At 34.8% G+C, this 26,118-nt stretch overlaps 1 protein-coding gene across 1 annotated transcript in view; it reads right to left on the bottom strand.

The window, feature by feature from the left end:
* LOC118198317 (arylsulfatase B-like) overlaps nt 1-26,118 on the bottom strand; it is a 76,979-nt gene that overhangs the window by 20,050 nt on the left and 30,811 nt on the right. The window contains exons 4-6 of the mRNA XM_035369965.2: nt 2,222-2,381; nt 1,987-2,099; nt 747-857 (exon numbers count right to left, since the gene is read on the bottom strand). Of these exons, the coding sequence (XP_035225856.1) occupies nt 747-857; nt 1,987-2,099; nt 2,222-2,381 (384 nt within the window). The remainder of the gene's footprint in view (nt 1-746; nt 858-1,986; nt 2,100-2,221; nt 2,382-26,118) is intronic.

Raw genomic sequence — 26,118 nt, 5'->3', positions numbered from 1 at the left:
CTAATATGTTTGTTTTTAAAATGTAACTTTATTGTTTTATTGTGTTATAAGATTAGTTATTTTTGGTATGTTTTAAGAATACAGCAAAATTTACGCCACAGTTAACTTTTAACATGTTATTTAATCAAAAGTAATATGGGCTGTACTGTGTCCTTAAATCAGTATTTTGTATATTATAAGTACAGCACAAAGTAAACAATGTGTATTTCTGTGTGCAAATGTAACAGCTCTTAATTTATTTATCTGTCGTATCAAGTTATTTATTTAAGTCTGTCTTATATAACTAAGTTATGTACTATATAATCAAATTATGTCTTATTTAAACAATTACATTCTTCAGAATCTATGTTGAATTGTCAAGAATAATGTTCAGCGTAATATGTTGCAAAGAATATACAGTGTATTAAGTGTAGCATTGAGTTGTAAATGTGCCTTAAGTACAGTGCAATGATCAACGCAATGCATATTATGAAATGTATAGTGTAGCAAGTATGTGTAGCAATGTGTTAACATGCGACGTAACCAGGAAAATGTTTAATTCCGCATGCAGAGAAATCTATATTTTGCCCTTGTATGGCCATGTACTTTGCCCTTGTATTGTTTTCGGATAGTTGCGGGATCCGGACGATACTCGATTAGTCTCTGCAAGCCGTCCGGGTGTCCGGATCTGCTCTCACCTGCCACCTGTATTATAATATTAAATAAAATACAACTAATTTATCTCTCATAAAAAGTATTACACTTACGACATTCGAGAAATGAGTGAAATAATCTTCAACACCTGTGTAGTAACCAAAGAAGGAATCAAAACCTCGTTTCATTGGAAGATATTCTTCTTTGAAGAATCCAAGATGCCACTATGACAAAAAAATAATGAATAAATTAATAAATTGTCATTATTACTTAGGAAAACAAAGCACGAATAGAAAATTAACGAAGTCTTCGTTGAAAACAGGATAGCTGAAGTTGGAAGTGAATTTTTTAAAAAGTGTCACTGGAGCTAAGAAACTTATTTTATACATATAATTTTAAAAAAGACGAATTGAGAAAATTTGAAAAAAAAAATGCCTTATAAACGATAGAATAGTATAACTCTCTTATTATGTCCCACGAAGCAAGAATATTTTATCTGCTATGTATTCATGCAAATATAAAAATCATAATGATATTTTCTTATCATTTTCAGTGAATGATGAAACTTTCACAACTGCAACGATATCGTAATTCTTTGTATATCACCATTAAGGGTATGTGAAAACAAGTTGCGTAAGAGGAGCGTACAACTCGAGGAGTAAAGAAAAGAATACTCGCCGAAATAAACACATAAAATAGAAACACTACTTTTATGTATTTTTTTTTATAATAGCAGAAAAAAGAAGTAATTTATTACTGTCTGTAGCACTGCTAAAAACTGGACAAAGACATACTGAAAAGTACAAAATTGCAGTCAATTACTTATTGTTAATGCTAAAGTTTCGCTGATTTTCTTCTTCATTCATCTGTCCACGAATTTCTTCTTTGTTCAAGAAATAACACAGAACCTATATAAAAAGATACTTGTCAGGTAGTCCTAGTAAAAGTGTTAATTATTATGAGTTAATCAAGGAAGAGAGATTTATATACAATATGGAACTGGTCCCACATAATGTCTTTCGCTATTGCGAAAGAAGTATGAGCTCATTGTGAAGTTCTGTTAAGAAAATTACATTTGATCCAATGCCCATTATTTTAAGGAGGATTGTAAAAATCTGGGAAGAATGTTTTCAGAATCGTAGAACTCTATAAAAGCAAGAACTTCTCTTTCTGCAATCTTTAGGAAAGAAATGAATTGAACCATTTTACATCACATAACTCAAGTGTAAAAATGCAATGAATAAACTTGTATTATGAAATGTACATGTCCGTTTGCCGTTATACAAGTATAGATAACTGAAACAAATAACAGCATATGAGAGAAATAGAAAATAATTATGAAAAGTAGCTTACCTTTCCTACTGCATGAGTCTCATAATTTAATGACTTTAAATACTGCGGTAGGATTTTTTCGTCTAATGGAAGACCCCAAGGTGTGTTAGCTATTATAACTTCATGCTGAAAACCTGAAAAAAAAAAGGTAGGAAAGTATTGAACACATTTTGAAATGAAGGAATATTTTTAAATTCCTGTTTAAGTGCTACCTGCCAGGAGGAGAGGGGAACCCTCTGAAAGTAATATCACTTACCGATTCTTATTGGATATTTTCCCGTCATTAGGGACCCTCTTGAAGGGCTGCATGTTGGAGAAACATAATAGTTATTGAGAATCACTCCATCTTTAGCAATAGCATCAATATTGGGAGTGGGAATCTGCTTTGATCCATGGAAGCTCACATCATTCCATCCCTAAATAAGAGAATGCTTTATTTTACATATAAGCATATGTACTTTTACCTAGAGCTTAATAGTAGCTTTTCGTTTACTGAAAGAAGTTGCGAAACGGTAAATAAGGATGAAATTAGTGAGGTACAAGATCTGGCTTCTGCTTTTCAACAATAGCTTCTGCCTATTCATAGTTTTTAAAAATAGCCATTTCTTTTTTGCTGGTTGAATCTTCGATTTTCTGTAAGCAATATAGTCAGTTTATACCATGCTGAGAATCTTATCACCAATGAAATTAACCAAAGTCCAAGCTTTTTATCCACTATATGCAATTGCTGTCTATATGCAATTGTATAGAATATTAGAAGAGATTTATATGCGCCAGTATACAATTTCCACATTAATACAATAACGTATAAAATAACTCATAGAATTCAAATGTTTCGTATTCGAAGTTAACAAACACTAAGAACACTGAAATCTGAACTCAACTGCATTGCTTTGTGGCCTTTAATTTATTATTACATTATAAACCTCTGAAAATTTCGATATTTGCTTATAAGCCAATATAATCCACTGTAAAATATATTCTATTTTTGTGAGAACAGTTAAAGTTAAATAATGTACTCATTCGCGGATATGCACTAATCTAGACTAGGCTAAGGAAATTTTCTTCTATTTGAGTCTATAAACCAGCCTTTGCATTTGGAAACACTTCATTCTATTAACAGCGCCACGGCAAATTATATGAGACCCATCATCTCAGTGTAAACTTTTAAATAAAATTTGAAAGTATTCAATTAATAAAAAATAGACATTATACTTCTATAAAAACATTCGTGAACATTACAGGTGATAGATGAACATGGAGGTGGATTCCCACTCTTTAAGAAAAGTTACCATATCAGGTTCAATGTTCCGTCTTACTTTCTTCGGGAACATGCAAGGACCTGACTCGGAACAGAGAGCTTACTAAAGTTATGTTCAATAACTGTGGGAAGTAGACAGGATACACAAGAAGGGTATACAAAACCCTTTATTTTTCTCTATTTACAATAACTTCCGTACTTCGGAATACAAAGACCCACTACTTGTGGTCTAAACGTAAAAATATAAAAATAAAACTAAACTCTAATTTAACTTTAAAATAATAAACGTGGAAGATTGGCCTTATATTATCAGGAAGCCGTATGTAGTACAGAGAACTGTGAACACTACAATACGTTTAAAGTTATCAAGAGGATTAAACCTCTGGCCTGGAAGGCAACCAGCAACTGAGTAAAACTTCTAAGGTAAGCGGCCTGCTTCGACTAACTGCTTCCTCTCTTTCGCTTGGCAAAAAGCCACAACTTAAATACTTGGCGTTCGCCAGATAAACTTTGCATAAATACGTTAACGCTTATAATTCTGGCCGGAAGTAGAAAATAAGAAGTGATAGTAAAGATTTAAAATAAAATAAACGTTAGTAAAACTTAAGATCCTTACATACTTCCCGCCAGAGTGAATTAGTTTGAAACTCAGGTCTAAAACGACCTTGTTGAAAACTTTTAGCTCTAGAATCTAACGCGAGGCCAATCTTTTACAAACATTTTTCGCTAGAAACTAGAAATTTAAAAGAAAGAAATTTGTTTTTACAATAGCAGCTCCCAGGACACGCAATTTTTTCATCTGTACTGCATCTAAACAGGAGCTTTTATTCAAATCTGGTTCCTTCCAGAGATCTGGAAGGAAAACTAGTTTAATGAAATGTTACACAATGAAATGGCAAGTAACATGTATAATTATATTTCTCTTAACATTCTTATTTCATTCATGACTATTTTAATTATCTCTCCCCGTGCTCTCTGACATGTGTTGTAAAAGAACACCAAACACGAATGTGTTTATGTCTACGTGTTCAACACTTCCTCCTACAATCAAAGCACTAACGTGTTAAAAATTCAACATACCAAGACCTCGTAACACACCCTAACTTCAACTCTAAACCCTGAGGTACTATTCTGAAAGTGGCTAACTCTGAAGTGTAGCGTCAGAGAGCCTAATTACATTCATTCAACCTTTAACCCTTCAGTGCCTTCCTCTAGAAGCTTTTTTTTTTCCAGTTCGGTCACCCTTGAATACCTTCTTTTTCGCCTCTGCCTGTGGTCTTGGCCGTTTGATGACAGCTGGTCTTGGCGGAACCGGGAAACTTCTTTCATGTTCCTGCTTGGACCTCGTTGCTGGCCGTTCAAATTTTCCTTGTAACATTTCCTCCGCCGCTGGTGGCCCTTCCGCAGTTCGGCGACATTTGCTGCGGAGAGTCCTGTCGGATGAGTAGATCTTCCGTTTTAGAGCCGAGTTATAGTTGCCGTCATTTCTCCTGGCTCTCTTTGCATTCGTCGTCCTTCTCCCTTCTTCATTCTGGGGGTGTTCGTGAGCTCTCTTTTCTGGACGGTGGAACGGCTTCTTTTTCTTGTTACCTTCAATTTTCCCGCGGGGAAACTTTCTTTTCACTTGCTCCTGCCTCTTAATGGCTTGCCCTTGTACTTGTCGTTGTTCCACCTCTGGAGCTTGTGCCTGCGGTGTCTGCCGTGCCGGATCCTGCAAAAGATCTTTGAAAATTTGCATTTTATTACGATCATAGTAGGGTTTGATTTGATCAATGTTTGCGGAGCAGGTTTCCCCATTCCTGCCTTTTAACACTACTACAGCGTGAGTTATTTTTTCTATGACATATGGTCCTTCAAATCGTGGAAAAAATTTGGCAGTTTTATCTTCTGGTGCTGAAGAAAGTGAATGCTTAATTTTTAATACTTCATCCCCTACTTTATAAGTTACTCCCCGTCGTTTCAAGTCGTAATATAGCTTTTGTTTTCTCTGTGCTATTTCCGTATTCTTTTTTGCTTCTTTAATTAGTTTTTCTATATCACCCATTTTAAATTCTGGGGCTCTTTGTTGCACATAAAATAATTTATCTAACGGCGTTATAATCTTTCTGCCTAAAAAAACTCAGCAGGAGTTTTGCCCGTTATATCATGTTTTGCGGTCCTAAGGGCGAAAGCAAATTCATTGACATAGTTATCCCAGCTTTTATGAAAATTTTTAACATAACTACGGATAATTTTCACTATATTTCTATTGACCCGTTCTGCTATATTTGATTGCGGCCGATACGGGACCATTTTTAAATGACGTATGCCCAGTTTTTGGGACATGTCTTCAAATACATTACTTACAAATTGAGGACCATTATCCGATATAACTTTTAGGGGCGCCCCGTATTTTAAAATATATTTATTTAAAATAGAATCAGTAACTAATTTCGCGGAGGCTCGTTTTAAGAGAACAATTTCGGTCCATTTACTAAAATGATCAACCATAACAAGGAGTTAGCGGCTTTTATTTAACTGACTTTTTGTGAAAGGGCCCAATAAATCGATGCCAATTATTTCATTTGGAAATTCGGATTTAATACTATTTAGAAACCCGGCCGGGCGGAAATTAATATAATTAACTGCTTGACATGTTGGGCAGGACTGGACATACGCCCTTGTTAACTTTTGCAGTTCAGGAAAATAGACTGCCTCGCGTACGCGTTGGATAGTTTTTCGAATACCAGCATGAGAAGCTAAAGGGCTATCATGGAGCTCCTGCAGGATATTTAATCTAAGACTAGCTGGGATAACAGGTCGAAATTCGTTGTTGGAATTCGTAGTTTTTGTATAGAATAATAGACCATCTATTAGTTCGTAATGGGCCGCCCTATTTCTTATCGCCACAATATCTTGGTGGCTAAAATTTTCAGGATCCTTTAAATACTCATAAATGCTTCCAAACTCAGGATCCTTACCCAGTTCGGTTATTACAGTTTCTCGGGAATTTATTGTACATGCTGTGAGCATTGCCACCTTTACAGTATTACCTTCTTCATCTATTTTAATTCTGGATAGGGCATCTGCTACGATATTTTCCTTTCCGGGGGTATGCTTGATTACCAGATTATATTCTTGTAGCTTGAGTGCCCATCTTATTAACCTTGGGGATAAGTTTTTCCCTGAGTACAATCTAGTTACCGCCGCATGATCAGAGTACACTGTTATTGGCGCCTTTCCAAAATAGACTCGGAACTTTTGCACTGCTAACAGAACTGCAAGTGCCTCTCTCTCGGTCGCGGAATAGTTTCTTTGTGTTTGATTTAAAGTTCGGCTAAAAAATGCCACGGGCTGTTGATTTTGCGAAAGTACCGCTCCTACCGCATAATCCGAAGCATCCGCTGAAATTTCTAAATTCTCATCCTTTTCAGGAAATTTCAACACAGGGGCTTGCGTTAATGCTTGTTTTAATTTTTCGAAAGCACTATTGGCTTCGGCCGTCCACGAGAATCTTGCCTTTTTCCTTTTTTAATTTTAACAATGGCTCAGCAATAGCTGCAAAATTTTTTATAAAGGACCTATAATATGAACAAAGTCCTAGAAAAGAAGAGAGCTTCTTCGCCGTGTTTGGAGTCGGATACTTTTGTACAGCGATTATTTTTGATTCGTCTGTCTCGATTCCTTTCTGAGATACTTTGTAACCTAAATATTTTAATTCAGGGGCTGGAAATTTGCACTTTTCGACATTAACTTTTAGACCGGCCTCATTTAATAAAGAAAACACTTGTCTTAAATCCTGTACATGTTGGTCGAGATTATCACTAGTAATAATGATATCGTCTAAATAGATAAATGTGGACTTTCCAAGAACAGGCCTTAACACAATGTCCATACATCGCTGAAATGTTGCCGGTGCCCCTGAAAGGCCAAACGGCATACACAAAAATGCATAAGTGCCAGACTTGGTTATAAAAGCAGTCTTAGGCACATCCTCAGGCCTAACCCCTATTTGAAAATAACCAGTCGTTAAGTCTAAAGTCGTCATATATTTGGTGGATGTTATGTTCCTTAGAATTTCTTCAATAATATGTAACGGATATACCGGATATTTAGTTATGGAGTTTAATTTACGGTAGTCAATTGCGAATCTCCACCTTTTTGGATGTGTCAAAGGATAGTCATTATTTTTCTTACATAAAACCACCGGGCTAGCATAACTACTTAAGATGGGCGTTATGATCTTTTTACGTAGCATATCGGTGATATGCCATTCTATAATTTTTTCCTTATTCTTATCATACCGGTATGCTTTGTGGCGAACTGGCATTGAATATCCGGTGTCAATACTATGGTTAGTAACATGAGTAAATCCTGGAACATCACTAAATAACGAAGCAAATTCACTTACCACTTGTCGGATTCTTCCTTGCTCGTCATTAGGCAGGTGGTCAAGATTTAACATCGGCGGTTCAGCCTTTTCTCCACGAACTGGTTTCATCGTCAGCTTAAGGGACGCTTCATTAAAACCCAGCGTTGCTTGTGCCTCTGAAAGAAAATCTATTCCTAAAATAATATGTGCTTGCAGATTCTTTACTATGAAAAACATAATCTTTACTTGTTCGTCCTTCATACGGACATACAGCGGTAATTTACCTATACACTTACATTTTTCTCCTTGCGCCGCTAACACTGTCGTATTATCCGAATTATATATGCGGTATTTCCGAAAATACTTCCTAAAAAAATCTTCTGCCACACAGGAACACTGCGCGCCTGTATCCAGGAGTGCGGTGGCTGGGATATTATTCACCAACACTTCAATCTTCGGAAGAGTCAAATTTTTCACCATTACTGTATTTAACTTGAAGGAAGAGGGGTTTTCTTGGCCTTCGGATTTCCGCACCCTCTCGTCAGCAGAAATCCGTTTTAGTTTAAATTATTTTTCATTTCCGTGCTTTCCTTCTTTTTCCACTGGCCTTGAGACTTTTTTCCTGGATTGCTATTGAACTGTCGACGTTCGCCGGCTGTTTTTGAATGCTCGGGTTTCCTTGCCCACTGATTCGCTTTGCTTCCGTAGCCGTGTGCTTGAGTTTGCTGTAGTCTTGGCGCACCAAATTGGTTTCGCTGTTGATATTGGCGTCTTCTTTCAATGTCCGCTGTTCTTCTACTTTCAAACTGGATTGCTAGCTCAAATAACTTTTCCAGTGTAGTCGGATTTCTTAATTCAATAAAGTCTTGCACTTGGGGCAGTAAACTCGGCAAAATCACTTGAATTATCTCAGGATCCGGACGGTTTCCATACAAGAGTTTGAAGACGTGAATTTTTCTTAAAACAAAGCTTGAGAGATTTTCGATTCTTTGCTGATATATACTAAAAAGTTCCGTTTCTAATTTCGCACGATCCCTTACAACAGGGAAGGCTTTTACTAGGGCAGTCTTGAAATTCTCGTAAGTATAGGTGGGACTTCCTGCTTGACCCAAGAGACTTCTGCCTATACATTTGAACCAGTTAAGCGCTTGGCCCCTCAAAGCGCTGGTAGCTAAGGTAACTTTTTGAAACTCGTGCACGGGGTAGAGCATGAAGTGGTCATCCAATTTTTCCAAAAAACTGGTTACCGGTGAGTTTCCATTAAATGTTGCTTCTGGTTTCATCGAAGCGCGCATGGTCTGGACGATGTAACCAAATCCTTCCAGGGCGGCAGCTGGCATTTCTGGATTCTGAGCCGCTTCTGCAGGCAGCACAGGTTCTTCTTGAAACTCGGCCATGGTTATTCTTCTTCGTTGGGCGCCACTATCAGGTTCAATGTTCCGTCTTACTTTCTTCGGGAACATGCAAGGACCTGACTCGGAACAGAGAGCTTATTAAAGCTATGTTCAATAACTGTGGGAAGTAGACAGGATACACAAGAAGGGTATACAAAACCCTTTATTTTTCTCTATTTACAATAACTTCCGTACTTCGGAATACAAAGACCCACTACTTGTGGTCTAAACGTAAAAATATAAAAATAAAACTAAACTCTAATTTAACTTTAAAATAGTAAACGTGGAAGATTGGCCTTATATTATCAGGAAGCCGTATGTAGTACAGAGAACTGTGAACACTACAATACGTTTAAAGTTATCAAGAGGATTAAACCTCTGGCCTGGAAGGCAACCAGCAACTGAGTAAAACTTCTAAGGTAAGCGGCCTGCTTCGACTAACTGCTTCCTCTCTTTCGCTTGGCAAAAAGCCACAACTTAAATACTTGGCGTTCGCCAGATAAACTTTGCATAAATACATTAACGCTTATAATTCTGGCCGGAAGTAGAAAATAAGAAGTGATAGCAAAGATTTAAAATAAAATAAACGTTAGTAAAACTTAAGATCCTTACAACCAAGCATAACTCTAAGAAAAGATAGACGCTCATTTTTGGAGCAAATTAACAATCGCATCTATTCTTTGTGTACAATATGTTACAAAGATACAGATTTTATTTCTTGAAATATTACTCCTAGATACGTAGTAGTTTCTGGCAAATATTTCAGACCTATGGATGAAAAGGTGCTTCTAAGCGAAAAAGTAACTTTTTATATGAATTCCTTAGGTTAAAACGTCCAGTTAATGAAATATTTTTATGATGTAATAAATCTGTAAGGAATTAAAGCCATTCTTCTTATGTGTTTTTGTCATGTAATGGTCAGCACATGCAGGCAGCAAGCTAAGATTCGGTCTTAATAAAGAGGAAACTTGGTTTCAGTTCTTGATGAGGAAGTAACAATGTTTTCAAGATTTACGGCACCAAAAAGCTTAATGATTACGCAAAATCAAAAAGGCAGATTTCATGTTTTTACCAGCAACATTGTGGAAATTGTCCAGAGCGAATTTACTGACTGAACGGTCTTCAGTGCCTTATTTTATGAACCCAAATTTTAGATGATTCAGTATCATTTAAGAAGTAACTACAAAACACAAATGATGATTTTTTATTTTTTTAAACTCGAGCTAATTGACAGTTTTAATTATTGTAGTAGTGTTTCAATTGAAAAATTAGTAAAAATTAATAAAAAAATAAATAAATAAAAAACCCTAAAAAATCTGAAAGGCTTCGGATTTTAAATTACGTCCAAAGTGGCAACGTTTTGCGTGTTACCTTTATTTATTAAATATCGTGTTCTTCGCACTTAAACCATAAATTTCAGTTCAATAGCAATGTCGCAAAATAATTTTAAACTGAGCCCATCTTTAGAATTTTCGAGCGAGATACACAGTTCCGCACCCTGGAGATAAAAAGGTTCCCCCCCCCGTAGATTGTTGCCATTGCTCGCTTTTAAATCCTTGAGTTTGTTACTCAAAAATTCGTTAAAGTTTTACAAAATAGGAAATCGATAATAAAACAAATTCCAAATTTCAAATTTGGGCTTCTACATGCCCATATTCGCAGAAGGATTACGTCATTCAAAATTCGATGGCTCTGTGTACCGCTGTTGTATCACAATGCGAAAAATATACATACATTTATGCAGATTTTTCATTATTTAATTTCTTCAAAGATAATGCAGGACTCTAACATTTGGTGGCAACAGTTTGAAAAGTGAAACGGACATTTATAGTGATTCAACGCAAAATCGTAAAATGAAAACAATGGTCCTTCAGGGCACTTTGGACTAAAAATGGTTGTTTTTCTTTCAGCTGTTCTATAGCTGTTCTTCATTTGTGGAATCCAATCTTCATGCTGTCTATATGCAATTGTATGTCCTCAGTCATACAAGCTAAAAGACGTGTTTTACTTACACTCATGTCCATAAATTAAGGATAATTCGGAGTCACGCGGAAATCGAAATCTAAAATAAATATATCACCTGTAAAATCACTACACACATCTTCAGGAATCATATGCAAATTTCAGGAAGTAACCAGATGACACCGATGGTACGTCACAATGATGAGAGTGTAAGAGAGTGATATATAAGGAATGCAGGCAAAGAAGTAAGATTGTTTGCAGGCGCTTTATAAGCATTTCAGTGCAATAACCGAATAGTTATGACACAAAGGACGCGTTTGGATGATTTTTTACATGGTAGAATTATCGGCCGTCTGGAATGTGGACGTACCCAACTGGAAGTATCAGACGAACTTGGAATTGCCCAGAGTGTCATCTCCAGGCTTTGGCAACGATTCCAAGATGATGGTAATGTGAGTAGACGTTACAGCACAGGTCGCCGCAGAGTTGCAACGCCGAATGAGGACCGTTATTTGGCAGTTACTGCCAAAAGATACAGGCAGAGCACAGCCTCAGAACCAGTGTCGTACCAGTGGCTGAACACTAGTACGACAATTTCAAGGCAGACCGTGTACAGACGCTTAGGACATATTGGTCTATATGCTCGTAGACCTGCTAGATGCGTTCCACTTACTGCAACTCACTGTCGCCTGCGGTTAGCCTGGAGCATGCATTGTGGACACCGCAACAGTGGGCTTGTGTGATGTTTTCCGACGAGTCTTGGTTTAGCTTGCAGTCTGATTCTCGCCGGACTTTCATATGGAGAGCTCCAGGTACCCGTTACCACCAAGAAGACATCATTGAACGGCACCGTTACGGTGGTGCAGGAGTGCTCGTTTGGGGTGGAATTATTCTGGGTTCCAGAACTGACCTGCATGTTCAAATTGGAACCACCATGACAAGCCAAATCTATCGGGACGTCATTCTGGAACAACATGTACGTTTGTTTCGGGGCGCCATGGGCGCACAATTTGTGTTTATGGATGACAACGCCCGTCCTCACAGTGCAAACATCGTAAGCGAATGCCTTCAATCGGAGGATATCACCCGTATGGAATGGCCAGCATTCTCACCGGATTTGAATCCAGTAGAGCACGTGTGGGATATGCTTGGCCGACGAGTTGCAGCCCGTCAACCACCTCCTACATGTCTACCGGAACTTCGGAGAGCATTGTTTTTTGAGTGGTGTATACAATGTATTAACAATCATACCAACCATGTAATATTGGTTTTTTGTAAATAGTTTTTTTTTTTTTTTTTTTTTTTTTTTTTTTTTTTTTTTTTTTGTAATTTGCTCCAGGGAGAAAAAATCGGTAATTGTTTTAATAATATCAAACATATAGCGTCTTTTTTTGCTCTTTACCTTTTGTTTAATAAATAAGCTTTACAAATAAGTCAAATTTGTTTTGCTTCTAACTCTTCGTTTGCCTGATTTTGTATTATTCTTAATTTATGAACATGAGTGTAATTGAGCGAGGTGTCTTTTTTACATTATATAATATTTTGACTCTCGAATGATCTTCAATAATATTTGTTGGAAATAACTTTAAAAGTTATAATTATTTTTAAAGCTGAGTGATTTTTAGAATGCTTTTCTTAATATTCTTATCTGATAGTCATTTTATACAGCAAGATTGTCATTTTATACAATCTGTAAATGATTCTTTGATGGATGGGATCTTCACCCTCAAAATCCCGTAACACATTCGAAGTAAACACTAACAAGCATTGGCTTCAGTAAACATTGGCTCTGCCAGGCATCAGTACTATTTCTTTTTGTATTCCACTTTACCTGAATAAAATAGTTTTCTAGAAGCATTCAAGTCCACAATATGACGAAATGTTTTTAAACACATTTATTATATTGTGTGTTAAACACATATAAATGTTTTTTTTTGTGTGTGTGTGTGTGTGTGTGTGTAAATATTGTGTGCCCTTCTGAAGTTGACTTACGCTTTAAAAACATTTTCATCATCCTAAGATGAGACAGCTTGATCTGTTCTCGTAATTTATTTTACTCGTGGGGTAGTCCTGTCAATTAATAATTTATTCGAGTTTTATTAGTGGCTAGTAAACTTTTCAGACTATACAACGATTTGAGACAAATACGGTAACCTGGAGAATGCTTTATTGATGCATGAAAAACAGATTCCTGATTAATTTAAGCTTACATTCACTTTTTTTTTAACGGAAGATTTGAAAAAATATAAATAGCTTTCAAACATTTCATTCAATGTTGCACCATTTAAGGGCGATAGTTCCGCGTTACAAACTTCAGCTGCGAATAAATAGGAGATATTTTTACCAAGGACAGTGACGAAACCCTTTTTTCTAGCGTCAGAGATTCGATTACCAGATGCATGTACAATCTCGATTCATTCGGGCATAGGAAGCAAAAGACAATAATCAAGTTGTGTTTTCGAGAGGGTTATTTAGGAAGCGTAATGCTGTAGTAACAAATTACTGATGACAAAATTTAGTTTAGTTGTGCAATACTTTAGTCCATGTAAAAACTGATTACTGAATGCAAATGTGAAATTTTTGGTAAAAAATATGTATTGTTATTCGAAAGTAATCCATCCCATACTGAGATTTTCAATAGCATAAACTAGTTAGATGTAATAAAATGCTACATTTAACGGCAATTTTAGTTGCAATGAACTACAACTTAAAAAAAAGAAAGAAAGAACAGATGCTTATTACTGGATTTACTAACATTCACAAAATGCTTTATATAATTATTTCATTTTTTCTAAGAGAGGCTCAAATTTACGTTCCGATTCTCTTTAATTAAGATAATCAGTTCTTAAAATGCAGTACACCGCCCTGTAGAGGTTATAATCAAGGATGCACGAATCATTCAAACTAAAATTTGTTTTGTTAAGTTAAAAACATTAATTACATTTGTAGAGTCATTAGGTTAATTGGAAGCAGGAAAGATGAAAAATATACAACCGCCTTCGCCGGGAATCGAACCACGGACCTCTGGAATACCGGCCCAGCGTGCTACCGTTACACCACGAAGGCACGCTAGGAAAGTGGGAGAAATACTTTATACATTTACCGTTAAGAGAAATATGAACTAATGGTCAGGGCATAGGCAGACTAAGAGATTTTCAGATTGTTCAAAAATCACTTCTTTAAATCACTATCAATTTTAACAGGTGACGCTCCATATTTGAGAATTTGCAAGATTAAATCATTTGCAATCGCGTATATTTATATACAAAGTTCAGTTTAAAAATCCTTATTGAGTAAAGCTCATCGCAATAAAAATAGATGTAATTTTGCGTGCATTTTATTCGTGTGTATATTTAAACCCAATTAACTATCTAATTACACCTATTTAATTAACACTGCTGTAATAACTATTTAATTAACCCTTTTTCGCTATAAACAGAAATCAATCTAAACTTCAATAATACAGTAAAAAGGAAAACTTAACTAAATGGTTCATTAAAATTATGTCTTGTAGAGCATTTTCTACTAAAAATTGACAAATCACATTTCACTTTACTTTTGCCATTGCTTTAGCATATTATTTTCATCATTATTATTTAAAAAGTGTAACGTAACTGATTACGATCGTTGAAAAATTCTTTCGTGAACGACACAAAGAAAGTGATAAAGAAATAAGTTTTAACGAAAGTGCCGACAAGAAATCTAGGGAAAAATTATATTTCCTCATAATAAAAGTAGCTCTAGTCTACGAAATGGTGTTTCACCATTTTATAACTTCATCTACACTTTTAATAATGTTGTATTCAGGAAATGCAAAAATCATTCAAATGCGGCAAATTCGGTTGATGGATTAATATGGAAACGCTTGTTAATTTCTTTTGCTAAAAACTAATTTTTTATTATTATTTAGTAATTTATGTTTCAATGTACAACTATCAAGACCAGGATTTCTTAAACTGTGGGTCGCAGGACCTGCAGCAGGGGTCGCCAAAAATTTTAGCAGTTTTGATATTTCTTTAACTTATAATAATAATTTTACAATTACCAAATATTTTTACAGAATGTATCTGAAAATAGATAAAGATAAGACAATACAAACAAAACATCCTATACTTTACTATTAAAACTACAGCAAAACACGGGACTTCGTGGCGAACATTTTAACGGAAACCGAAACTGACTCTCATTCATGCTCCACATGGGAAAAACCACAAATACGCTTATGCAGCTAAGATTCAAACCCAAGTTAACATATAATGTTTAGAAGTTTTACCGCTCGACCGCTGGGGGGGCTTTCAAGACGGAATGTAAAAAAAAAAGCATTTGCCTACGAATTTCTGTATTAGGAGTTTTGCGGAAAAAGTAAATTGCCCTCAATGTTATTTTGTGAGTAAAAAGGACAAATGGACTACAATATTGCCTACTGCTTAAAGTCTGCGGCTATTATCAACTCGAAAGAATGTGCCTCAGACCAGTCGATCCAAAGAGTTTCAGATTAATGGATATCTCAAATGCAATGACTGGAAGTAAAGATGAATTTACTTTGGAGAAGAAATGTTCTTGATTAGGACAGCGAACAAAAAGTTAAATCGATAGTTCATTGAAAGATGAATGATAAACAAGAATTGCTGTTGTACATAAGGTAAATAGAATCCATGTATACTTTTTGTGTTGAAATAAATAGCAACATTTATTTAAAAAACGTGTTTAAAACATTGTTAAAAGTGCTTTTGCTAAGTGCATGCTTTTTCTGCCCATTCTGAAGTTACATGTTACTCAAAGGTATATAAGAAGGTAGGTAGGAATTTTCAGTTTGTTGCAAACAGAGCAAGCACAATATTATCTGATAATGTTAGGTAAAGAGTATTAGCAAACCTCCAAACTTCGTAAATACAGTAAACCTCCCTAAGATGACCATTTAATGATTCCAGATTGTTTTTATGTGTGCACATAGCAGCCTTAGAGAATAAAAATATCAATGATGTTCAATACCGTTATGTACAAGAATGCTAGTCGACAAAATAATCACCATACCATATATGTAATAGTCATGAAAATGTTCACTGAGTATTTATTTACAGTATTCAGATAACATTTATTTACCATTAGGCATTAATCATCTACACGAATAGAACAACCATCTAAAAATAGAAATGATTGAAGCATTTCTTCGGCTTGTTAGAAAGAAGTGAGAAAAGTATCCCCTATCTAAGCATCCCTAGGCAAACGACTAGGTAAAACCGGCCCTGGCTGTCTAAAGCACTGATGCGTTTGCGTTTTTTTATACGTGTTTGTCCTTCAAGATTTATCATGGACTTTCCGTGGCTGAATGGGGGGGGAGGAGTTCTCAAATTTAGAAAATGATTATATCATATGATAATCGCTGATAGAATTTTCCGTTCAAACTTTCCGATGAGAAGTGCAGACATTCATGAATGTATACGATATAAATGCATATGCAGGGCCGATCCCACCTGGGGGGGGCAAAATGGTGCATAGCACGGGGATGGCCAAATTTAAGGGAGGCGAAATGATTATCAAACACATTATATTTCTGTAAAAAAGGGCGTTCATTTTTAATTTACACTTGGGCGGCCGACGGTCTAGGATCGGCACTGTGCATATGCATGCATACATGGATAGTGCATGCCTATATACAGATAAGCATAATCCAAAATAAAAAGAGAAATAAAAGAGAGTGATAGTAAAAACAAAGCATTTTTGAAAATGCGCTTGTGAACTGCTGCGAATAAAAGATATTAAATAATTTTATGAAACACAAAGTTAGCTTAAATAATAGAAGATTTGTTTAATTTAACCTTATCGAAGATAAAATTTAAAAGCAGTAAGCATTAGTAAACGATAAAAAGATACTGAAGCAGACCATATACAAAATTTGTATTACGAAACATGGGGAAAACATGTTATTACAATTTCTCTCATCTTACGAAATAAAATAATTCTATTTTATGGGATTTCTTTGAATCGGTATTATTTATTTATTTACTTTTATTTATATGGAGCTGCAGATTTATTGATTAAATCTGCTTGAAACGTTCTATTCCCACTGCTGTCTTGCAACGGAACTGCGGTTTTGGTTACAGATTAAATCAAAGTAGGGTTTAAATTAAGAATCAGTAATCCAGAATCTGTTACCAAGAACGGATAATCCCAATAACACAATTAATCTAGCTGTAATAGGATGGTTATCACAGAAAAGAACTCAATACATGCGATGTTCAACAGCTGTTTCTTTGATTACATAAACGTTGTTTAATCCCTACTAGAAATTCTTTACCTTCCTTTGCTTTCTCTTTTTGCCCTCATGCACAATACTCGGAAGATTTAAACTGACGGAGGTATGCGCTTTAGACTGTGTCATGGGTGAATAGTGATTATCAAAATTGTGTTATAATTCAAGGCTAAATCATACTACCGAGTATATTTTCAAGCCACGAATGACCTTAAATTCAAGGAAAATAAAACCAGGGCGCTGCTGGATAATGCTGTCAGAACTATCGACTATTCACTGAATTTATTTTTTCTCCACGTATACTCCAATTATTTATTATGAGTGTAAAGCTATATTGCACATAAATATCGATAATTTGGTTATAACTGAATTGATTAATTAAGTGTATTGTTAAATTTAATTAGTTCTGACTGGTAAATATAATTCTGCTCTGTGGAAAAAAAATGGCATTTTAAATTTATATAACGTATGTTTTGTTTTATTTCCCATCGTAGTGACTATGAATTCTGTTGTTATGTTTATTAAAAACCATTATATGAAAATGGGGAAATAAAGTTGTAAGGTATATTTTAATTTTTTAACAGTTATTTTTAATTTTGAAACCCTTTCCTTTAAATTCTTATTTCCCACTTACAACTCCCTATCAGAATGAGTTTTTAGAACCGTGTTGAACGTAAATGAAGTAGAAGGAGTATTACTTAAGGAATGTTCAGCTTACTTTCAGGAGGAGAGCTTAGGATTCCTTAGTGGAGTGTGTTTGCCGTCAGGCTACTTCATTATTAAGCCAACTAAGCTCGGCCGTATTGTATTTGCCTGTTGATAATCGTCGACTAGGTTAATTATAGGCCAACTACGTTAGGTAATTGTGTCTAGCTTCGACTAAGTCAGTTTAGTTTAGTATTAGATTAGTTTCTTATTTTATCTTGTTTTAAAGTCCGAGTGGAGGCTTTCCTGTAAGCCCGAGAAGGGGGCCATCTACATTATTTCTTTGAATGAATAAAAGGGTATTTTAACCCTTCTCTGTACTTTTTTTAATCCTCCTTTGGACTTCTCTGGACTACTCAGCGATAAGTCGCTACACAGTTCAATTGATTCATCTACTTTCAGCATAGACCCTGTAGTTAGGAACATTATAAAGTCTATTAAAATTTCATTTTTTTCTGAAAAGAAAAGGGTTTTATAACTTCATTTTCATTCTTCATTCTAATTTTTCCAACTTCAATGCCATTTTAATGGTGTTTTTTACAGGCTTTTAAGTTCTTTAAATTGGATTCACTTAAAAAAATCACTTCAAAAAAGGGGATGGAAAAATATGAAATATTTAATGAAAAAATAAAAATTTTGGATTACACATTTCATTGAGAATACTATCTTACGAATAAAATTGTGATCAATAGATGATACCCGAATTCTAACCAACCATGTGATTATTCGTGTAGTTGTCAATATGAGATATGAAATAAGTGATTATTATTCTGTTTAAAAATATTAAACTCTCCGTATAGTCATTTATATATTTAATTAAAAGTAATATCAATCGTATCATTATCAGGGTTCCCACTCACAAATTAAAACAAAACTTAGATTACAACTTTAATAGAAATAGGAGAAACCTACTTTTCATTATATAGCATAGCAACATAAATAAGATAAAATTTAACAATCATAAGCATCTTTCATTTAACTGTAATCAGAATTTTTATCCCATTCATTTCCCTCCAAATACAGAAGGTGTACACACATTTTTGTAACGATTTTGCAAAGATTTATATGTAAACAAACCTTAGAATTTTATTTTCTAATATGTTTAATCTGATAGCCCTTTTGTTGAACTGTCATATTACATCTTGGTTTCCAAGATAAAAGTCCTTTAAGACATCAAGGTTGATTTTATTCCAATCCTAATTCACAATCTTGTTTTGGGATGTCGCTTATAAAGAGCTTGTTTTAAAAGTCCATATGCACATTAATCCATAAGAAATACATCAGGGGACTTGGATGAAATGCATTTAAAGGGAATAGCTTTAATTTCGGTTTCATTTCTCGTTTATTACAAAAAAGTAGAGCAGTAGATTTAGAGGTATGGCTCGGAGCCTTCTCTTGATGGAACTTAACACAATGAAAATTATTTAGATAAAAAGATAGAATTTCTTCTTTAAAAATAGGTATTAAAACATATTTCTGATAGTAATCTGAATTAATTTTGACATTTTTTTCTACTTTCCTGATTTTAAGTTTTCCATTGTAAAAGAATCCAGTAATAACCATATAAACTTTAGAAAAATTTTCCTTGTTTTCTCTGAACCAACATATTAAATCAAGTTTTCCTCTTTTTTGGTAGAAAATCGATCTTTTTCTATTGAAATCAGGTAAGTATATCCCAGCCTCATCAAATGTAACTATATATTTCCATTTTCATCTGCCAAACAATTTTCATACAGCAATCCGTACATAGTCTTATGCTGAGAAACACGTTTCAGCGCGTTGGAAGATTGAACATCATGTTTTTTTTTTTTTTTTTTTTTTTTTTTTTTGTTTTGATTAGCTTTAAATCCGATTTGATAATTTTGTTCACACTTCTTACAGAGATATTTAAAGATTTTGCAATAGCTCTTTGGGGAGGCTGTATTTTCCTTTAAAACATGAGATGCGACTTTAAATTTAATAAGAGCTGTACTTACCTTTGTAGGTATGCACTTTTGGCCTTTTTTCAAGACACAAGTAAACTTTGGCTTTTCTTTCCTTTCATATTAATTATGAGACTTATTTTACGTGTAGAAATATTAAAACCATGCTTTTCACATCTTTTTTAATAACTGAATAAGAGTATTTCTCTTCGGATAGTGCAGAAATATAGCCTTTGATCCATTGTTTATTTTTCAGCAACATTTTAAAGAAAAAAATATTTTAATGCTGCAGATGGTAACTAAACCTTCTTCCAGTTTAATACCAGTCACGTTTGTATTTTAAAATTAATATTTAATTCATGGAGAAAATCATATTCGTTACAAAAATGTGTGAACACCCTCTGTATATTTTTGGAATTCTTTTACTTTTTCAAACGTTCTTCGCTTCTTTTATAACAAGAAGATTATTTTAACAGTTTTAATTTAGGTTTTCATATATAATCATTTTTATTAGATCTGTTATTGCCTGTTTTGCAATTAATTGGTCTTTCGCGTTCCTGATTTAAGTGAGTTTGTGGCTTTTGTTTTTATACGATTCACTTGGGAGATTCGACGCTACCCAAAGAGTAAGGTTAAAATATTTAGAATAGTCATAATGTTATATAAAATCTCATATTTTGTATTTTTAAAGGTCGTCTTTCATATTACGTTACAGACACCAAAACTCAGGGATGGTTTTGAAAAGAGATCTAAATCTTGATTTAAACGAAATGATCTCAATTTATCGTCAAGATCTAATTTGTCTTCAAAAACAAGGTGAGGGAACTGCTCTGCTAAATGTAAAATTGAGGATAGCCATTTAGCATAATCATGTACCACTACTGGATCACGCACATTGAGACTGGAGACAATTTCATCATCATTTATAGGAAACGTCTTTTCGATCTGCATACTAAGTTCAACAAGGAATTTTAAACAATGGTTTCTAAATATGCTTTCATTGTCACCAAGCGGCCATACAGCAGTCTTCCAAATATACTTTATTCAGAGGTTTATGCATTCAAAATATTTTTTAATGCTGCTGTATGGTTTATGCATTAAAAATGTTTTAATGCTGCTGTATGGTTTAATAAGACCATACAACAGCCTTCCAAATATACTTTATTCAGAGGTTTATGACTTATTGTATTGCTTGGATCAAACTAATCCGGTTTGCACCGTGTAATGACTTCGTCTTTTATGAAAAAAACCTAAGAATATTTTTATATTCAATTGAAACCGTTGTATGAATAAGTGCAGTCTGCAATCCTCAGATTGAAATATTCAAAAACCTTATTATATCCAGTACATATCCTAAAAAGAGCAACATACGTTTAGTTCCTTTGGTGATCATAGTATTGCAAATTTTCCCTCCACCATCCTATTTGTCCATTTTTGATTACGACTGAAAATAAAGAGCTAACGCGTCCTACTGTTCAATAACAAGTTTTATTACATTGCGATGGGATGCCAACCAATGCAATGGTAAAGTCGAACACTGGTAGTTCGACAAAGGTTCGATTTCAGACGAACGAGCTTCCTGCATGGACGCTTTTTCTCTAAGAAGTCCTCCTTTAGAAAAGTTAGTTTTTCCTAAGAATTCCTTCCCTTAGGCAGATAGTCCAAGCTTGTTGTACCATAATTACACAAACAAAAGCAAGACACAAAATATCTAACGTGTTTGTGCTAATTTGGGGATTTTATGCTTAGTGGTATCTATAACACCTTGAATCGCCTTGGACTTTTAATCTTTTACTAGCACGGGAAAACTAATGACACATATCTTTTATTAATATTTCTAGATATTGATATTAACACCTTGACTGAAGGACTAGTACATAATACAAAAGAATGGCAGACACACCCTGTGTTAAATGTTGAGGATACATCCTTTTACACCAGTGACGAACCACTTTTAGTGCGTGAGTTTAAAGTACCAGATGAGAGAGAGCATAAAGCCAATATAATCACATTTAGACAGAGCTTGCGAAATTTTAATAGCACTACGGGAGTACCAAAACCTCTCTGACTGAAATTCAAAAACCTCAGCTTATATGCATTAAAAGCTATTTTTCCTTCTGGTGAGGAATACGGAAGGAAGAAGTCATAGTAAAGATCAAAATCATAATTACTGTTCCATTAACATAAAATACGTTATAACATTCTTCACAAAAAGCAAACCCACGGAGAAAGAAATAATAGCGAATACAGAGTTAAAACAATTCACTCATTCCAGAACATAAAATTGTTCATTTGAACAATGTGATCATCTTATAAAAGCTTGTAAAAAATCATTTCAAGATAACAATATTGAAAACCATTTCAGATAAAGCCTATTAAAGTATCTTATCTTATACAAGATGGCATAGCCTATCATGAAAAACTATGCGTTTCTAACATATGAGAAACAAATTTTCAATAATAATAGACGAATAAAGTACACATACAATATATCACAATTTCTAGCTGTCGATGTTATATATTTTGATATTCAAAAATTGATGTTGTAAATGTCTTACTTGACAATCAAGCTGTAAAAGATCTTTTCATGGAAAAACAATTCCATTAAATTACTTCGTTGGCTTTTGGAAAAGATAATTGTGCCACCACTCGTTGGCTTTGGAATAGTTAATTGTGCCACTAATTTACAACGCCTCGAGCTGTAGTTCTTGCCTGTAGCCCGAGTGGTGCATTTTATATTAAAAGTTCAAGATTAAATAAAAAGGCTGTTTAAAAGCTTACTGTCTATCTTTCAACCAATCAATTAATTCTGGATTTGCTAAATGCTCATGTCTAAAACTTTGAGTACACCACCGTTTACTCATCTTTCTCTTTCGAGAATAAGTTTCAGACATTGTGGGTATGCTAGATAATAGTTATCTTATTTAAAAAATTTCTATGAAATTAAAAAAAGCACTAATTGATTAACATAAAATAGAAAAAGTGACTACAATTTTAACGTTTTGTATCAGTGTATATATATCCCACTCATAAATGTAAAAATCACACCAAATAATGCAATAATCCCATGAATGATCACAAGAGACTGTGTAATAAAGGCTGCCTTCACACCAAATAATGCAATAATCCCATGAATGATCACAAGAGACTGTGTAATAAAGGCTGCCTTCACACCAAATAATGCAATAATCCCATGAATGATCACAAGAGACTGTGTAATAAAGGCTGCCTTCCGCGTGCTCAGTAGGCTACGCAAATAGCATTTTAGTAACACGAAAGAAAACTATACAGTAGAACCCAGCAAAAATTTCGAAATCCATTTACATCTGGAGTATTTTGCACAAGCGCTTGAAATATCGCAAATTATGATCGGTATTGCTGGAATATACAATTAAGAAAATTACCGTCTGTTATTATATGCATTAAATTTGATTGCATTTGTAAGAAATAACAGTAAATTGACTTAAAAGTTAAAAATTACCGAAAATACCCAGAAAATAAGACATTTTTTGTGAAAACAACCTGTCAAACCACACGACAATTAAAAAATGGGCAATAACTTTCTATAATGATGTCCATCTGAAAGTTCTGCACATGTGTCTGAAACAGGTGGCTCGTTAGAAAATTTGATATGTAATAATTTACGCTTGACAGTCGTTAATAATTAAGCATTTTATAAGCAACTGTCAGAGGTCTTTCTGCACTGATGATATAGCTCCATGTGCTTTCCTTTGTATCATTAATTATTCGTGACAGAACCACTAGTTTGAAGAATACTTAGTTTTCTATTTTATAAGCAACTGTCAGAGGTCTTTCTGCACTGATGATATAGCTCCATGTGCTTTCCTTTGTATCATTAATTATTCGTGACAGAACCACTAGTTTGAAGAATACTTAGTTTTCTATTTTCGTTCCTGTTGAGCAGTAGAATAACCAGGTTTACTTCAAAGAAAGCTTCAGTAATGCGTTCTTTGAGCTGAATGGTAGATTTTATCGATATTTTGCAGACAATGTGCTTAATAAAGCAATAAAAGAAGAAATCACACGGGGAAGGAACATTCTGTAAGGCAAATTCATGTTTACAAGTTGTGAGATAAGTTATGTTAATTAGCAAGTTATTATGATTTAAGTCTTTACTATAACTTCTTTCATTATTCACCATCAGAATACAAATTATTTCATGTATTTCAGCTGAGGGGTTCAGTTTTTTAGATTAGATCATCTGGCAGCCGCGTCTTGCTGTTATTTACACTCGCCAGCTCAGCTTAAAGTTATATTACGGCTTAATCGTCTAACTACCGATGCTTAAAAGTATACACCGGTAATTATCTGAGCCAGCTTTGGTAAACTATTTTGGGAATAATTACCTGCAGTTGAATTTAACTCTATGTTATTTTAATTTAAATTTCCAAAAATAGAGGAAGTTAGCAGCACAAGCTAGTGCTTTTATGCTTAATTTAAGACGAAATATAAAGGTTATTTTAACCTTCTTCAATTTTGGCTTGCTTAAGCTATAACTCTGTGTTAGTCTATAACTGTGTTAGCTATAACTCTGTGTTCAAATGCCTGCGCACCAGCACGTCCGATGGAAGGCTTCGTTTTTATTATGGACACTATGTGGGCATCAATGAAACCATCAAGCAGTTTCGACAGTAAAAAATTCGTACTGATTTTCTTTGAAAGCTCGTAAACGCATTTTTTTACTATACCCTGTTATAGAGTTGCAAAAGATAGCCATAGCAACCGCTACGCTACAAAGTCAGGCTCCGTGCTGATATGAACGGATTGGAAGTCTCAGGTAGCAAAAATTAAAAGTTTCAAGTATTTCAAGCTGCCCCTTTTGAAAGCATGCCCTGCGGTGAAAGACAGGGCAAATTTAGAGTCAGAAATTGATGGTAAATATCAGACTAAGGTGCTTTGAAACTCAGGTGCGCACTGGGCTGCTTTTAGTGAGCTGGTAACAGCGATAAATGTTCTGATTGGATTGATTGGATTCTAGTTTTGCCTTAGACTTATCCACAGGTGAAAGTAATTTTGCTTTAGACTTATCCACAGGTGAAAGTAGTTTTGCCTTAGACTTATCCATATCGAAAGTGAAGTTTTAAATACACCCGATTTTATAGTAATTCTCACTTCCCTGTTCATCTACCACATATTTTCTAATGCCTTTATGTCAATTCATTACTTGACCTAGCAGCGCAGCAGTTGCTATAGCAAATGTTTGCGCTTTTCCAACCAGGTATAATAAAATGGGTTTATAGGTTTTCGATGAAAGTTAAAATTGAGCTTCTGCAATCAAAACTACTGGATGGTTTCATTGATGCGCGCATTACATCTAAAATATACCCAAGTCATTTCACTAGGTTTGTTGGTGCCATGGTGGTAGTGACCATGGTAACCATTCCATGGTTGGTGCTGTATAAACTTGGAGTCTTGGGGGGGAAGAGGTTGAAAGTTGCACTGTCGCCAGGCATTGTCTGAGAGTTGAGCGCCAGATGTAGGGTTTTAACTGTGTAGAAGTTTAAATCAATGTCTTTCATACCCTATCAGCCTGACAAGCGAGTTAATTGTTTAGACTAAACCATATTGACAAAGTCCTATGAAGGTTAAACTAACCTTTTTTTATTAGCGCTTTAAATTTAACAGAAAGCAGCCACTTATTGCGTTTGCGTATAAAACAAAACTCCTCCACTTGCGGATATTTAAAATAACATGAACTGATATTTAAACACAAGTACTGAAGTCGAAGATTACACAAAATGGCCTCAGATATTTAACGGTGCACTTTTGACGTCGGCTATCAAAATGGTTAACCCGGAATAAACTTTGGTAGAGTTGGTTAGTGGACGCGAACTGCTAATGAAGCTCTCACTCTAAAACAGGGGTTTCCAAACTTTTCAGCGCGCGGGCCATATTGGCTCTTTCACGAAGTTTCGAGGGCCAAGATCCCACTAATTCATTATACTATAAGGAATTTCTCGCGCCTTCTTAGCGAACTTTCGTGTAGTGGTCTGCACGCTCAGCGCGTAATTGAGTGGCCCGCGGTTCGATTCCCGGCGAAGGCGGTTGCTCATTTTTCATTTCTCGACTTTTCCAATTAACATAATGTCTCTCTCTCTAATATCATGGCGATGCAACTATGATGATCAGCATACAAGTTTTTAAACGAGGCAGTGGGATTTTTGTGATTGGATCTGCCCTATGATCTTACGAAAGGCCTTGTTTTTTTAACTTGCATGCAGTTTCACCTAACATAAATTTCATAAAGATGCTTTTAAACATTTGCAAAAATGTATTTTTGTCCC

The sequence above is a fragment of the Stegodyphus dumicola genome, chromosome X1 (assembly GCF_044657685.1).
Source record: "Stegodyphus dumicola isolate Sdum_Otavi_A_Nest chromosome X1, ASM4465768v1".
Taxonomy (NCBI): Eukaryota; Metazoa; Arthropoda; class Arachnida; order Araneae; family Eresidae; genus Stegodyphus; species Stegodyphus dumicola.
Note: the sequence above shows the minus strand (reverse complement) of the source record. Positions and strands in the feature narration are given on the sequence as shown.